This window comes from Equus caballus, chromosome 28 (genome assembly GCF_041296265.1).
Source record: "Equus caballus isolate H_3958 breed thoroughbred chromosome 28, TB-T2T, whole genome shotgun sequence".
Lineage (NCBI taxonomy): Eukaryota > Metazoa > Chordata > Mammalia > Perissodactyla > Equidae > Equus > Equus caballus.
In genome coordinates, this window is record NC_091711.1 from 12,778,301 (window position 1) to 12,795,067 (window position 16,767).

The following is a 16,767-nucleotide window of genomic DNA, read 5'->3' on the forward strand; positions in this document are numbered from 1 at the left end:
ATTTTTTCCAGAAATCCTAACATTTATTTTAACTAGAGAGAGTTATGAACTTAGTTAAAATTTAAAATCATAAAATCAAACTTATGGTTTTATAGATAATATCTCCACAAATAATAGGCCTGATCTCATTGCTACCGAAAAAGTTCTTTAATTTTAGCTGAAGAGTTAAGACCTTAAGGGAAGATCATTTAAAGCGAATACATCTATGTTTCTCTTCAGTTACCCTGTATTATTACAGAATATAAGTGATATTTAACACTATTTTAGAGCTTCCTGTTTTGTGATCTATTCCTTGCTGTGAGTGAGTGTATGTATTTATTTATATATAGTTTATGCACTGGTGGAGGAAGCTATAGAACTTAAGATACCTTTATCTAAATATTAGAAGCAGAGTAGTGAGTGAGAATCTAAAAATAGAACTCTTAATTGCAAAATCTTTTAAGATGCACTTACAAATTAACAATTCATCTAAGGAAATCTGTATCTGTTAGGTCTCTGAGCTACAAAAAAACCCATCTTGAAACAAACTTAAGAAACACTAAAATGCTAAATTAAAGTGAAAAAAGTAACATTGAACATAATAAGAGGCTTTAAAAGTCACACAATACTGATAAGAAAATTTTGCCATTTATTAAAATATACTTCAAAATTTTTGTACACTATGACTTTATTGCTGTGAATAAAATTTGGCTACAAAACCTTAAGAACAAAGAGTGAAACAATATAATCTTCAAAGTAAGTTATGATGCTTGAAATTGAGAATAAAACAGTTTTTAAACATGCAAATTACAGAAGCAGATAGTTGTCATTAGATCAATTATAGAATCAGAAGTAATTCTGAATAAGAATTTTTACAGCAAAGAAGTTACGAGCCCACTAACAGAGCTATTAAGTATCTGCTTTCAGTTAGGGCAGTTGGCGTAAAATGTCATAAATCTGGGGTTATGCTTGATAAAGATATAGTTGATCATAAAAAGTCTATTTTAATTATGTGAGTATGGTAGGAAAGAGATTGCTTAGCTAAACAATCAAAAGAATGAGAGGCAGTTTCTTGGCCACATATTCCAGGGGGGTGGAGCTTTTGATAATCCCGTAGTTTTAACAGATAATAAATCAAAAGAGCTAAAGTTTAGTATTCATTGAAGAAGTATATAGGGGTTCTAGAATTAAATGACACTTTAAAGCAGCTGATGGTGACACCAATTATGGCAAGATAATCATCTTAAAAATTCTGCAGACAGACTACTTCTGGAGAATTTCACTATAAAGCATATATAATTATGATCATATGAACATGAGTTCTAAATGAATTCAAGAAGCTCTCAGTTCTAGAATACAGAAAGATAACTCATTCATACAGCTTCCTGCTACTCAAACTGTACCAGTGAAATCTATATATTTCTGTCACAAAGATTTCATATTATTGTTTTCTTTAGGAAGTGTTTTAGAAGAGGTTTATTACTAACAGTATGCATTTTTAAAAAATTTTCTAGTTTATAACTTAAAAAAATTAACATTTTGACCACCTGGAGCCAAATTCAAAGATTGGCAAGACTAACAACATGACAGAAACGCTGTGGGGATTTAAAATCAGTCCTCAAACCCATGCAAACCAAATAATGTCAGACAAGCAACAAAGTAAGAAGTCCAAAGGCAGAGACATGACAACTAAATACAATGTGCAATCTGTGAGTGGATCCTTGATTTGGAAAAACCAACAACTAAAAAGATATTACTAAGAGGACACCTGGGAACATCTTGAGTATGTATGTATATTAGTGAACAGAGATAATAGTATTATATCCAAGTGAAATTTCCTAAGTTTAGTGTGGGAAGGAAGGATAATGCCTTTGCACTTAGGAGATACATATTCAACTATTTAGAGGTAAAGTATTATACTGATGGCAATCAATTTTTAAATGGTTCTGCAAAAAAAAAAAAAAAGTGAGTACATGCATGTAGAGAAGGAAATGAGTATGCTCATTAAAGATAAGTAAGGGCCGATGGGGAGGAGCCCTTAAAAAGAGACCAGTAGGTAAAAAAAACAAAACTCTTCATCGTTAATTTGGGTTAAAAGAAGTACAGGTTCTGGGGAAGCAGGAAAAAGGAAAGTCTTTAAAAAGATCAACGCACTAGCCGGAAAGCACTGTTTGGTGGAGAAAAGGAAGCAAGAAGGACGGAGAACAAATGGAGAACAGAATAAGGGAGAAGAGGAAGAAACGAAACTAATATTTTTGGGAGCACTTAGTCACTAGCCAGGATCTCTCTCAACCAACGCTTACAACGTTAACTTTCTCTTTGTTTATTGTTTTTATTTTGTCTTTTTTTTTTTTTAACAGATAAGGAAGACAGTAACTCACTCAAGGTCGTAACAACTAACAAGAAGCAGGGTCAGGGGTTGGTCTCTGGTCTGTCCGACATCAGAGATATGCTTACTGGCATACAACATTTGCATGCCTGCTGCTCTGAATTGAGTTAGAAAATGTAAATTCTAGTTCTCTCACTGATTTGTGATACTACTTTTTGTGTTTAACTTATACACGAGAAATTATCAAAATGCATCTTTACTTTAAGAGACAAAGGATACAAACGTGTTTCTCAAAAGTTCAACAGAAATAAAAACTACCACGATCGTTAGTTTTCATATAAAGTTTTTTATCTTTCTATCATTTATTTTTATTACCAACTGAAATATCAATTGCAAAAGATATTTAAAAAAGAATATAATATGGTTCAGAGGAAATCTCAAAGTAAAGAAAGAAAAATATATTCTTATTCTAAAACCTTAAATATTTTTGGAATAAACTATAAAAATTTAGAATTGCCTTAATGCTTTAGTCCAAACAGTACCTGAACAAAATACATGTACTTTTAGCAAACATATTTATTTTGGCTTACCTTTTTAATAGGTGAAGTAGGTGTTGCCTGACCCGATGACACAGTAGGTGTTGTAACAGCCACAGGAGCTGCTTGTGTACTAGAAGTATTGGCATTAGTTACAGAAGCCATGGGTTTTGTCTTATCTGTTTTAAAAGAAGGACATTAACAGTCAAGAGTCTATATGAATTTGGTTTCAATGGCTGGGCAAACAGTATTTTATATTCTATTTTTGTTTCAGGTTTTGTTAGTTCAAAGTCTTTTCCCACTATTATCCCTTTTAATAAGTGAATTTTTTTTTCCTGCTTTATCTCCCCAAATCCCCCCAGTACATAGTTGTATATCTTAGTTGCAGGTCCTTCTAGTTGTGGCATGTGGGACGCTGCCTCAACATGGCCTGATGAGTAGTGCCATGTCCTTGCCCAGGATCTGAACTAGCAAAACCCTGGGCCGCCACAGTGGAGCAAGTGAACTTAACCACTCCGCCATGGGGCCGGCCCCTAACAAGTGAATTTTTCAGGGAGTTTCTAGAAATGTCTCAATATGTATGCTGAAGTAAACAAGATAACATGAAGACACGCAACAAAGCTTCTAAGAACAAGCAGCACAAATAAAATCTGCTTTTTGTACTTTTAACACTATGGAAATTAAAAAAAATATAAATTAATATTTAAAACTTGAATGCATGCCTACAACGTAACTAAAAAAATTATAAGAGCTATGAAATTTTCTAATAGATACACAACTTAATTGCTTATCTGAAACTGATAGCTCCTCTTTTTTCCAAGAAATGTAAAAGTGCTTTTTGTCAATAATCAGCTTATATTCCTGTCAAACAGTATGCTTAAATGTCACAAAGGGCACGTCTTCTCACCCCTAAAAAGTCTAAAGTTAAAATGGGCATGGTATCAGCTGAATTAGGCTAAATCTCTTTCTACAACATATCAAGACAATTTCCAACTAGTAATGAATCACTCAGAAAGAGACTTCTGAAAATATTTTTTAAAAATCAATCTGATGCTAGAAAAAATTCAAAGACTGTGTTTGAATATATAAATCAGATTGGCTTTTAGCAAAACAGTCATATATAAACTTAAATCTTTAAATTCACCGTAATTTATAAATGGGATAGAAAAGTTTACTTTCCAAATGGTCAAACATCATTCTATCTGGTTTTAAAGTATTCCCTTGATTTAAAAATGGAGTAGGATACATATCCTTCTATACTTTTGGGAAGAAGTATTGTGCTTTAAAGCCCTATGAGATACTTATGTTCATTATACTATTTTTCTCTCACTCCTTTAGATCAGTTTTCCAAAGGAATCTTCCACTTAACTTATCATTACTGTATGCTGTTACACTTTATTAAGTACAATATTAAAATATTCTTATCTATAGGACAAATATAAACTTCCCACCAGCAACTCTGGATTTGCAACTCACTGAGTTCTATGTATGTCTAAGAAAAATCCATAAGATGTTAATAGGGTGAAAAACAAAATATCTCAAACTATACCAAAGGACAAGGTCAAACTGGCACATTTAAAGATCACCATAGGGACCGGCCCAGTGGCATAGTGGTTAAGTTTGCATGCTCTGCTTTGGGGGCCCAGAGTTAACCCATTTGAATCCTGTGCACAGACCTACACACCGCTCATTAAGCCATGCTATGGTGGCTTTGCACATAGAAGAACTAGAAGGACTTACAAATTGGATACACAACTATGTACTGAGGCTTCGGGGAGGAAAAAACAAAAAAAGAGGAAGACTGGCAACAGATGTTAGCTCAGGGACAATCTTCCTTTAAGATAAATAAATAAATAAATAATAAAAGTCTCTATAACCTTAGCTTTTCAAATAAACTGAATGAACTAAACTTAGCATAATAAACTTTATTCTCATTGTTAAACAATACTTCTTTTCATTTACAGAAGCTAAGCCTATTCAGCACAGTTAATTACAAATTATGCATAACCAAATTAGACCGTCTTCCTGGGAAACAATCCACCTAACTGGAGACAGTAATTCAACAAATATTTATTAAGTGTCTCCATACTTTAAGCACTGTCCCAGGTACTGGTAATATATCTATCAGTCAATGAAAAGACAAAATACCTTAACTGCACAGAGTTTACAGTCTAGTGGAAGAAATAAATAATAAACAAGATAAAACTCAATATACTTCTTTTTCATTTTTTCTCCTTCTTCCCCTATTTTCTCTTGGTTTAGAAATTTGTTTTATATTCATGAAATCTACACACCAAAGAAGGTATATGCACATTGTAAACATTTATGTTAGTTATAAGAATAATAATGAAACAAATGCCAGGTGTCTACCATCCAACTTAAGTAAATATTATCAATATAGTTGAAGCTCTTCTTTCCATTTGATTTAAATAAATAAAAAAAATTTCAAGGCCTAGAGGGGGAAAAAACCCTAAAAACAAAACTATGCTTCCCTTTTTTCATTCCCTCAACTACCTCTCAAATTTATAGATCATCTGGAAGGAAATTAAAACTTTTGGTTGAGTTCCTGTTTTCATCTGATTAATGAGAAAGATACTTGATAGAAAACCGCTTTGGGGGGCTGGCCCCATGGTGTAGTGGTTAAAGTTCAGTATGCTTCATTTTGGTGGCCCCCGTTCACAGGTTCAGATCTCGGGTGTGGACATACATCACTCGTCAGCCATGCTGTGGAGGTATCCCACATATAAAGTGGTAGAAGACTATCAAAGATGTTAACTCAGGGCCAATTTTCCTCAAGCAAAAAAGAAGATTGGCAAAGATGTTAGCTCAGGGCTAATTCTCCTCAGCAAAAAAACAAAAACCAAAAACCAAAAGTGGCTTGGTAAATAATTTACCAAAGAAAATTCAACAGAGTAGTTACTTTACATCAGTCGGTTTTCCAAGAAAAGAGCCTTACAAGAAGAAGAAAAAAGTAAGTTTAGAAATTGCCAAATCAAGCTGTAGCTCTACAGGGAAATGGCTGCTTTCTCAAGCTTGCCAAATAAAGTATGATAAAGCCTTGTTGATATTAAAAGAGTGAGAGAGAAGGAACCACACAACATTTACATGGATTAGTTCTTAAGATAATAGAGTCAAATTTTCCTGGCACAACCGACCACTAGCAACAGGAAGAACAAAATTATCATTGTATAATGCTTCAGACGAACATTTAAAGTCAGCTCAGTGAGAAACTGAACAGAGTGACTGTTACGCTTCAACTCCAAACAGGGACAAATACAACACAATTTGATGGTAATTAGTTTTATTTATATTTATGGAAAATTTTAAAGAACTATCCAGATAATTAGTCCAATTCTTGTCATTTTACAAGCAAGGAAATTTCAACCAAAAGAGGTCAGGAGACTTGATAGTTAGTGGCAAGACTGGTCTAAATCTGAAGTCTTTTAATTTGCTTTAAATAGCTCCTCAGTGCCTAACATTGACCAGTGAATTGTACAGAAGGGGTCAATTAAGAAAAAATTAGGTAACAAAATCTCAGAAATCTCTATGAGATGCCTGGACTTCCAGTTCTTGAATTCTACTGCATAATTAGTAAAAGACTTGACACGTGAGTTAGGAGATTTAGGTGCTAGTCCTAGCTTTCTTATACACATGTGCAGATAGTCTGACTTGCAATAAAATATTTTACTACAGACTGGAGGCCAAGGCACGTCTCATGCAGAGGAGATTAACTTCACAAAAATAACTCTAAATACTTGCATAAGTATCTGAGTCAATTTAAATTGCAATGCTATCATTTCATCTTTCAGTTTTTGTAAAATAAACAAGGGAAATAGCACAAATTTAACCTAGATGATATTAGGAAAGCATGTATATTGATCATATTTAAATCAGTAGAGTTTAATTTTATACAATTATTATACCAGAGCTAACATTTATTACAAAGTAATGGTTATATAGTATTCACATAAAGCAGGTATTATTGTCCTGATTTTACAGAGAAATCTGAGATAAAATAAATTACCCACATATACAATTACATGTATGAATCAGTCTGTGTTCTTAAACACTCTGCATGTTATTATTCCTATAATTTGCTTTTATAATTAGAACATTTTAATTAGCATGTTATCCAAATAAATTATAACATTCAATGACTACTTGTTGCTCTAGCTTCCAATTGTACCAATATTACTGTCTCACCAAGGCAAAAGATATGCTAACTCACTCAACCAGCAATGGGACAGTAATAAATAAAAAATTCAACCCTAAGTGACTAGAATCTAGCTCTTTACATATTTCAAAAACTTTGTGTATCACTGAAAAATAATTTACTTGTAGGGTTAGTAAGCTTCAAGAAAATAAAGGAATTCAAAACATCACCTGGCAACAAAGCTAGCCCGTTTTTGTTTATTAGCATCACCTTGTTTTTATGGGAAACAGAATTATTAGTATGTTCCTTCACATGTGTTTATTTAATAAACTTTACCTTATCACATTTTCTTAGAGAAAATATTTTGCTGACTGAGTAAAAATAAAATGATTGTCATGCCTATAGGAACTATAGGGAGTCCAAGAAATTCTAGGGCTCCATTTCTGTTTACCAATGACCACCAAACTGATCCTGATAACGACAGCAACTCTTTCACTGATCAAAAATTTTAATGGAAATGGAATATTCTTTTCTGAAAAATTTATGTCAAAATGCCAGGTTATACAACTCAAAGATGGCAATATTGGAATCTTGTGCTGTTCAGAAGTTTTGAGTGATTAACTGACATAGAATAAGAAAATAAATGCTACTTAATCAAGCAATTTGATTAACAAAATCTATAAGAACAGGTGGGCCAGAGGGAAAAAACTGCAGAAATCACATCCTTGATAGTAAAAAGGAAAAGAATATAAATTGTTATAGCTGACTTTGTAAAGCAATTTGGCAGCATCCATGAAGACTGAAAATATGACTCAATACAGGCTCATCTCATTTTACTGTGCTTTGCAGACATTGTATTTTTTACAAATTGAAGGCCTGTGGCAATCCTGTGTCCAGTAAGTCTGTCGGTGCCATTTTTCCAACAGCATTTGCTCACTTTGTGTCTCTGTGTCACAATTTGGTAATTCTTGCAATATTTCAAACTTTTTAACTATTATTATATTTGTTATGGTGATGTGTGATCAGTGATCTTTGATAATACTATTGTAACTGTTTTGGGGGCGTTACAAACCACACTCAGATAAGACCGCAAACTTGATCGATACATGTTGTGTATGTTCTGACTGCCCCATCGACAGGCTGTCCCCCGTCTCTCTCCCTCTCCTTGGGCCTCCCTATTCCCTGAGACACAACATTGAAATTAAGCCAATTACTAACCCTATAATGGCCTCTAAGTGCTCAAGTGAAAGGAAGAGTCACACATCTATCAGTTTAAATCAAAACCTAGAAATGATTAAGCTTAGTGAGGAAGGCATATTGACAGCCAAGAGGAGCCAAAAGCTCGGCCTCTTGCACCAATTAGCCAAGTTGTGAATATAAAGGAAAAGTTCTTGAAGAAAATAAAAGGTGCTATTCCAGTGAACGTATGAATGATAAGAAAGCAAAACAGCCTTATTGCTGACATGGAGAAAGTTTTAGAGACCCGAATAGAATTGATCAAACCTGCCACAACATTCCCTAAGCCAAAGCCTAATCCAGAGCAAGGCCCTAACTCTTTTCAATTCTGTGAAGGCTAAGAGAGGGGAGGAAGCTGCAGAAGAAAAGTCTGAAGCCAGAAGAGGTTGGTTCACGAGGTTTAAGGAAAAAAGTCATCTCTATAACATGAAAGTGCAGGTGAAGCAGCAAGTGCTGATGCAGAAGCTGCAGCAAGTTACCCAGAATATCTGGCTAAGATCGTTAAGGAAGGTGCTACACTAAACAGCAGATTTTCAATGTAGATGAAACAGCCTTCTATTGGAAGAAGATGCCATCTTGGACTTTCACAGCTAGAGAGAAGTCAGCGCCTGGCTTCAAAGCTTCAAAGGACAGGCTGACAATTTTGGCAGAGGCTAATGCAGCTGGCAACTTCAAGTTGAAGCCAATGCTCATTTACCATTCCGAAAATCCTAGGGCCCTTAAGAATTATGCTAAATCTACTCTGCCTGTGCTCTATCAACAGAACAACACAGCCTGGATGACAGCACATCTGTTTACAACATGGTTTACCGAATATTTTAAGCCCACCGTTGAGACCTACTATTCAGAAAAAACAGATTCCTTTTAAAATATGACTGTTCATTGACAATACACCTGGTTACCCAAGAGGTCTGATGGAGATGTACAATGAGATAAACGTTGTTTTCATGCCTGCTACCGCATTTGTTTTGAAGCCCATGGATCAAGGAGTTATTCTGACTTTCAAGTCTTATTATTTAAGAAAAACATTTTGTAAGGCTATAGCTTGCCATAGACAGTGTTTCCGCTGATGGATCTGGACAAAGTAAACTGAAAACTTTCTGGAAAGAATTCACCATTCTAGATGCCATTAAGAATATCTATCTATCATTCATGGGAAGAGTTCAAAATATCAACATTAACAAAAGTTTGGAAGAAGCTGATTCCAACCCTCATGGATGACTTTGAGGGGTTCAAGACTTCAGTGGAGGAAGTAACTGCAGATGTGGTGGAAACAGCAAGAGAACTAGAATTAGAAGTGCAGTCTGAAGATGTGACTGCATTGCTGCAATCTCATGATAAAACCTTAAGGGATGAAGAGTCGATTCTTATGGATAAACAAAGTGGTTTCTTGAGATGGAAGCTACTCCTGGTGAAAATGCTGTGAAGATTGTTGAAATGACAAGAAAGGATTTAGAATATCACATAACCTCAGTTGATTAAGCAGTGGCAGGGTTTGAGAGAACTGACTCTAATTTTGAAAGAACGTTCTATTGTGGGTAAAATGCTATCAAACAGCATCACATGCTACAGAGAAATTGTTCGTGAAAGGAAGAGTCAATCAACGCAACAAACTTCATTGTTGTCTTATTTTAAGCAATTACCACAACTACCCTAACCTTCAGCAACCATCACCCTGATCAGTCAGCAATCATCAACACTGAGGCAAAAAGATTACCACTCACTGAAGGCGTCGATGATGGTTGGCATTTTTTGGCAAAAAGGCATTTTTTAACTAAGGTATGTACATTGTTTTTTTAGACATAATGCCATTGCACACTTAAGAGAGTACAGAATAGCATAAACATAACTTTTATATGCGCTGGGAAGTCAAAACTTTGTGTGACTCACTTTATTGTGAAATTTGCTTTATTGTGGTAGTCTAGAACAGAACTTCCAGTATCTCCAAGGTATATCTGTAATTCAACTTTTAAGTATTATCTATTAGATAATCTCTTGCACAGACACACAAGGAGGCAATTACACAAATGAGGGCTGTGGCATTACTTGCAACAACAAAAAATTAGCAATAAGGAAATTTTTATCAGAAGGGAAATGGATGTATTTAATGAATACTATACAGCAACTAAAGGGATAAGTTATGTAGACAGATAAAGATCCAGACAGATACGAAGAAATCTCAAAAATATAATCTTCCAGTGAAAAAAAGTAAGTTGCATAACAACTTCTAGGGTATAAAAATAAAAACACAAAACAATCTTGTAATTACTTTATATTACTTCTGAATATACAGTAAGATAGGAGTATAAAAATAGATTAAAAGATTATAGAAAAAACTCATGACAGTAATTGCCTTTGGGAAGAAAGGAAAGAGAAGCAGATTAGGGCTCGTGGTTGAAGACGACAATGTTTTAATTTTACTAAAAAAAAAATTTAAAGCATATATCACTAAATGTCAACAGCTATTAAGTCTTGGTAGTTCGAATATGAATGTTTATTATTTTATACTTTTCTGTACCTTTAAAATTTCTCAAAACAAAGCAGATTTCCCCACATCTCCTCAGGAAAGTATCCTGATTCGGTCCCAACTTTCTAAAACTTTACTATTTCTTAGGGCATGTTTGGGATCCTGCTAGAAACAGCTTCCCAGTCTTTTGGGCTTCAGAAAGCAGCAGAAGTATTCTTGAATTGCTGGGAACCCATTTATACCCTATCTGCACTATCCTAAGGGAGCCTCAGGAGACTCTTCATCTTCGTAAAACCTGAAAGCACGGGTCAGCAAAAAGCAGAGGTGAACAAGAGCCTCCCGGTAATCAGAGAACAAGAACTCACAGCTATACCTAAGATTCTAATGCTCACTGAAAGGTAATTTACTGGCTTGGCAGGTGTCCAAACAAGTAGCAAATCAGTCTGAAAAGTTTCAAAATTAAAGCCTGATCTCATTTTACACTACATCAAAATTCATTGAGAATCCCTTTAACCTTCAAATTTTACCTGTTTCAGCTTCTGACTCTGAGTCATCTTCCTCATCTTCTTCACTAGAGCAGCTAGATTCATCTTTCTTTCCTTCTTCTTCATCATCAACCTTTTCTTGTTCCAGAGATTCAATACGGGATGCATTTTTCTCTGACTCAATAATCAATGTCTCTTTGCTGTGAAAGGAAAAGAGCTTTCAAATGATTACAAACACCAAATGTCAAAACACATTAATTTTTCCCAGATCCACAAAACCCAATAATCATGTCTGTGGCCATCATGCCAACCCATTTCATAACAAAACAAAACTTACTTTAATATTTTACTTACTTTTTAAAGGTCTTCTGTGACTGATTATTCTCCATATTGGCTGTTGATTCAATGAGTGGAGATTTCTTCTCTCGTTTTTCACTATGGAGCTTTATAAAAGTTATGCAAAAGAAAATAAGAATACTATTAAAATAATAATAATGAGTAAAATACAGAATTTAAAATAATTAACAAAGCAGTTTTCAGAACAATAAACAAAAACAAAACAAAACAGAAGATTTTTTACCTGAAAAGGGCTTGGATAAAGAATAAAGAGGACTAGACAGATAAAAAGCACCATGAAGGACTAAGATGGATTTTTTTAGATCCCTCCAACTTCAGTTCACTGAAAAAGTCAGGGTCCAATAACCACTCAGGATGTCTGATGATATTTTACTTAAATACCTATTTCCTAGTTACGTAATTCCTTGCTTATCTAGGACCTGCTATTTTAGAAATCTGAGATTTTATAGTCTTTACCTTCTAAGCAAATTTTCTTATGAAATTACAAAAGCATGTTATTCTTGAGAACATATGCATTACAGAGGCATTCACTTTGTGAAGGGGAGGTTAGAGAAATAAGGATAAGCAATAAAAAAGGCTAAAAACCACCACTACTCCTTTATTCTGTTTTACTGTCATTTAGCTTGATTGCCAGGAATAACTTAAAACCAAAAAGTACAAAACATTTTAAGAACACTTTTTCAACTGTCTGAAATTCACAGTTAGACAGTCTTCAAACATACCAGATTTTGTTTCTTTTGCAATTCTTCTAAATATCCTAAAATGTCTTCATCTGCCACATCAAAGGCTGTCTGGCCCTAGGTAGGAAACAAGCAGGGTGGTGATGGTGAAAAAAAAAAAAAAAAAAAAATATATATATATATATATATCTCAATTAATTATAAAATGCCTTTGGTGATTCTGTACAAATATATACAGAGAAGCCAGATAACATTTTTTATGGTAGTTAAAAAACATAATACACATGACTTGACGAGATGTATGAGAAATCCACAGGAGAGAGAAGCAGCTGATACATCTGCCTTTACTTTTTTGGCAACAGGTTTATTGAGACATAATTCACATACCATACAAATCACCCATTTAAAGTGTACAATTCAATGGTTTTTAGTGTATTCACAGAGTTTCACAACCATGAGCAGAGTCAATTTTAGAACAGTTTCATCACCCCAAAAGAAACGACATACCCATTAGCAGTCACCTCTCCTACTTTTCTCCCCCGCTCCCGGCAGCCCAAGGCAATCACTAATCTACTTTCTGATATGATAGATTTGCCTATTCTGGACATTTCATATAAATGGAATCATACAAACTGTGGTCCTTTGTGACTGGCTTCTTCCACTTTTCGTAATGTTTTCAAGGTTCATCCATGTTGTAGCATGCATTCCTTTTTATTGCTCAGTAATATTCCATTGCATGACACACTACACTTTGCTATCTGTTCATCAGCTGATGGACATTTGCTTTTGCTTTCTGCTTTTTGGCTATATATAATGAATAACACTGCTATGAACATTCATGCAAAAACTTGTGTGGACATCTATTTTCATTTTGTTGGGGATACAGCTATGAGTGGAATTACTGGGTCATGTGGTAACTCCATATTTAACCTTTTAAGGTCTTATTTCTTTTTGATACCTCCCTAAAAATTAATTAAGTTCTTAGTAGAGTAATAAAGTCAAAATATATATGTCTAAACTGCTTAAAGCTCAGCCAGCCACAGGTATTACTTAGTTTCAAAAAACAGTCCAGATGAACATCTCTCAATGCATTTTTATTCAACATACAAAAGAAAATTTCAAAGAGCTCTTAACTAAACATAGTAATGATTGTTCCTGTTGCCTTCATTAGTCTTTATAATAACAATACTGGTACACAACGCCAAAAAGTTCATTATTTACAATATATTCTACCTTATATGTTAGCCAGAGTTATGATCCTTTCTCAGAAAAAATCCAACTTTTTTCAACTAGAAAATATACCATTCTGAAAATCCAAATTTCTTTCATAATAGGAGTCTTAGATCCAGAAACAAAGTCAGATGGATAGATAATAATGACTTCTAAAATCATAAAAATTCTTCCATTTAAAAACAAAGCACAACCCTCAATTCTATACCAACACTAGGATATTGACATCTCCTTGGAAAGGAGTTACATTTCTGAAATATAAGCTATCCAGTATCTGAGCTAGTTTTTCCATTGTCTATGTATAAAATAAAAGCTATGGTTTATGAACTGTAAATTAAAAGAACACAGGGGCCAGCCTGGTGTTTACAGGTTCAGATTCTGGGCAGAGACCTACATATGCACTGTTCATCAAGCCGTGCTGTGGCAGCATCCCACATACAAAAAACAGAGCAAGACTGTCACAGATGTTAGCTCAGCAACACTCTTCCTCAAGCAAAAAAGAGGAAGTTTGTCAACAGATGTTAGCTCTGGGCCAGTCTTCCTCAACAAAACAAAACACAAACCACGGTACATAAAATGCAGCTTTATCAAGCTAGGGGAATGTGTGAATTTAAAATTTACAAGATTCAAAAAAGCTTTTATATCTGCCTTTTCTTGTTAGAAAGTCTTCTCAGTATGAATTTAAGAGGCAATCTATCCTTCCCCATTCAGGTCAAGAGAAAAAGTTTCAGCTTTAAGAAACCTTTTTTCCCATTTCAACCTTGACTATTGAATGCTAAGAATTAAATTCCTGAAGAATAAATGGCTCTGAAACAAAATAACTGGCCCCCAATTTGAAAATGCCCTTTAGATTAGCAATACATATTACTCTTTGTTTTGCCATTATCATACTCTTTGTATAATTAGTTCTACAATGTTACATGTTACACATGCTATGCCTGTTAAACAAACCGTGTTGAAGATCATGTGGAAACAACTCACTGGCTTCTTTTTAAGTATTATTTTTAGCATTAATCAACCCTTCTCATGAATGAAATACTACACCTTGAAATATTTTTTTTGAATTGTAATTAATTTTAGCAGTAGTTAAATGCAATGAGGTTGTTTCATAACCAAGGAATTTTCCTTTATAAGAATAAAAAAATTGGATCACCTTACTAACCTTTCTTTTCACTTCTCCCTTGATAAATGAGTCTACTTTGCAAACAGCAGCTGATAGAGAATAAAAACTAGAGTAAAATGTAGGCTATACACAGAGCAAAGTTTCTAATTTCAAAAAAGCAATCCCATCATCTTAACTCAGTAACTCACCCATGCTCTTTAAACAATCTATAGGATGGCGATGAAGCTAACCAATTGTAAATTTATGAACATTACCTGATTCTTAACAACTCGAAGGCTATTAAGCTTCACTAAGGGGGTACAAACACAGTAAGGCATATAAGCAGAGTAACTCAAAGCAACCAGGGAACACCTGAGGACACAATGTTGACAGATGAGAAAATAAGAACTCTATCAAAAAAGAAAAAGACTACTGCTTAAAAACACCAGTTCAGTGTATCTGTGAATTACCAGAGCCACACTAGAGTCATTAAGGATAACTTCATAGTCTCCTCCTTCTTCTTTCCTCACTTACTCTAACTGAACTGCTTTTACAGGTATGATCTCTCTTCATCTTCACAACAACCAGTGAAGCAGTCGGGACAAACATTATTATGATTCACACTGTGCACATGAGAAAACCCAGCTCTGAGTGTATGGTATTTGCCCAGAGTCACACAGGTAATGATGGGAAAATGGGAATAGAATCTAGGCCTCCACCGTTCCATTGTCTTATAGAAAAGAAGAATAAGCTCAGATAGCATCAGGGGGAGAAAAACCCCTTGGGCACATCAACAGCAGCAGAAATCTTATTATTCATTTAAATATTTAAGTAAATACTAAATTCATTTAATGACAGCCGTCAAGCTAAAAAGTTGTTTACTAATCACTGTAGTACTGCATTAAGAGTAAATTCCAATTAGAAAAATATCTTAGTTAATATTTAAAAATGGACTATATTTGGGTACACTCTAGTAAAACAATTATTTTAATAAATTAAGCAAAATAAAAATCCTTATATTTAAAGTCTGTATCATGTAATTTATAATAATGAATTAAAATGATAGCAAATGTTTTACAGTTTGCAAATAAGTTAAAGAAACTCTAAAAAACTCTAAATATAAAACTCTAAAAAAATCTCTAAATATTTATTTTCAGAACACTTTCCCCACTCACGTAGAAAGACTTCCAAGTTTTCTATGATATCATTTGTTGCATTTTCTATATTATACATTTCCCCAAATTACATTTTCCATTAGTAAAGAATTCATCTAAACTCTGAAGGTATCTTAAGTACATTTCTTTGATACTTTTAAAAGAAGTTTAATAAAAATCTTCAATCTGTAAGTAATGAAGACAGTATCAAATGAGAGGATAAATTCATATAGGCAGGTTTAAACAATTAAGACTAATTTGTTTTGGAACATGAAGTATGACATATTATTTTAAAATACAGCCAATGAAAACAAACAGTGAGACAGTCTAACTCATACAGGCAAAATTATTAAAATTTTAAAAATTAAGAGATAAGTCTTATAAGAATATCTTCCATTACTACAGAATACAGTTCCAAAAAAAGCTTGTTTGGGGGTATATTTAGGGCACAAAGGCCTTTAGAATGATATACACATTATGTAGCTCCTCACTATTAAAATATCTTTAAAATCTTGATAATTTTAAAAAAAGATCATATTTTGACAAAAATTTTAAAATGATATTTTTACAACTTATGAGTTAATATCTGGAAAAATAAAACAAACAAGAAACCAAAAACTACGAAAAGTTGCAGAGGAACTTAGCAGAATAAAAAGAAACAATTATTATGGCTTTAGGAAAATTACTCGACTTCTCTGATCATGTTCCCAAATCTGCAAAACTCAGACAACAACTTTATAGGGTTGTTAAAAGGATAGCAGTAGACAATATGTGGGAAAACAAGTTGAAAACTCTAAAATTTTAAGGAATTATGAGGCACAATTCTTTTAAGATCAGATAAAGATGCAGTGAAATGCTGAAATGAGGGAATAAGACATTAAAATTTAGGGTGATACAAGGAACTGCTACTATACTAATACGGAAACAAAGGTAGATAAAGCAAAATGATTTTATAGGTAGTCTTCCTCCTACAGCATAATTATGATGAATTGTATGGCATAGGAATTGAACAATTATAGAACAGATGCAAGATAAAATAGTTTTTTCTCATACATACTA

General features: G+C 33.8%; 1 protein-coding gene across 11 annotated transcripts in view; it reads right to left on the reverse strand.

Moving 5' to 3' along the window:
- PPP1R12A (protein phosphatase 1 regulatory subunit 12A) overlaps nucleotides 1–16,767 on the reverse strand; it is a 152,006-nt gene that overhangs the window by 48,984 nt on the left and 86,255 nt on the right. For all 11 annotated transcript variants that reach the window (XR_002804704.2, XM_023631517.2, XM_070253892.1 and 8 more), the window contains exons 6-9: nucleotides 12,265–12,339; nucleotides 11,540–11,628; nucleotides 11,228–11,385; nucleotides 2,899–3,023 (exon numbers count right to left, since the gene is read on the reverse strand). Coding sequence is in view for 10 of the 11 variants with exons in the window: in XM_023631517.2 (XP_023487285.1) it covers nucleotides 2,899–3,023; nucleotides 11,228–11,385; nucleotides 11,540–11,628; nucleotides 12,265–12,339 (447 nt within the window). In the remaining variant the exon portion in view is untranslated. The remainder of the gene's footprint in view (nucleotides 1–2,898; nucleotides 3,024–11,227; nucleotides 11,386–11,539; nucleotides 11,629–12,264; nucleotides 12,340–16,767) is intronic.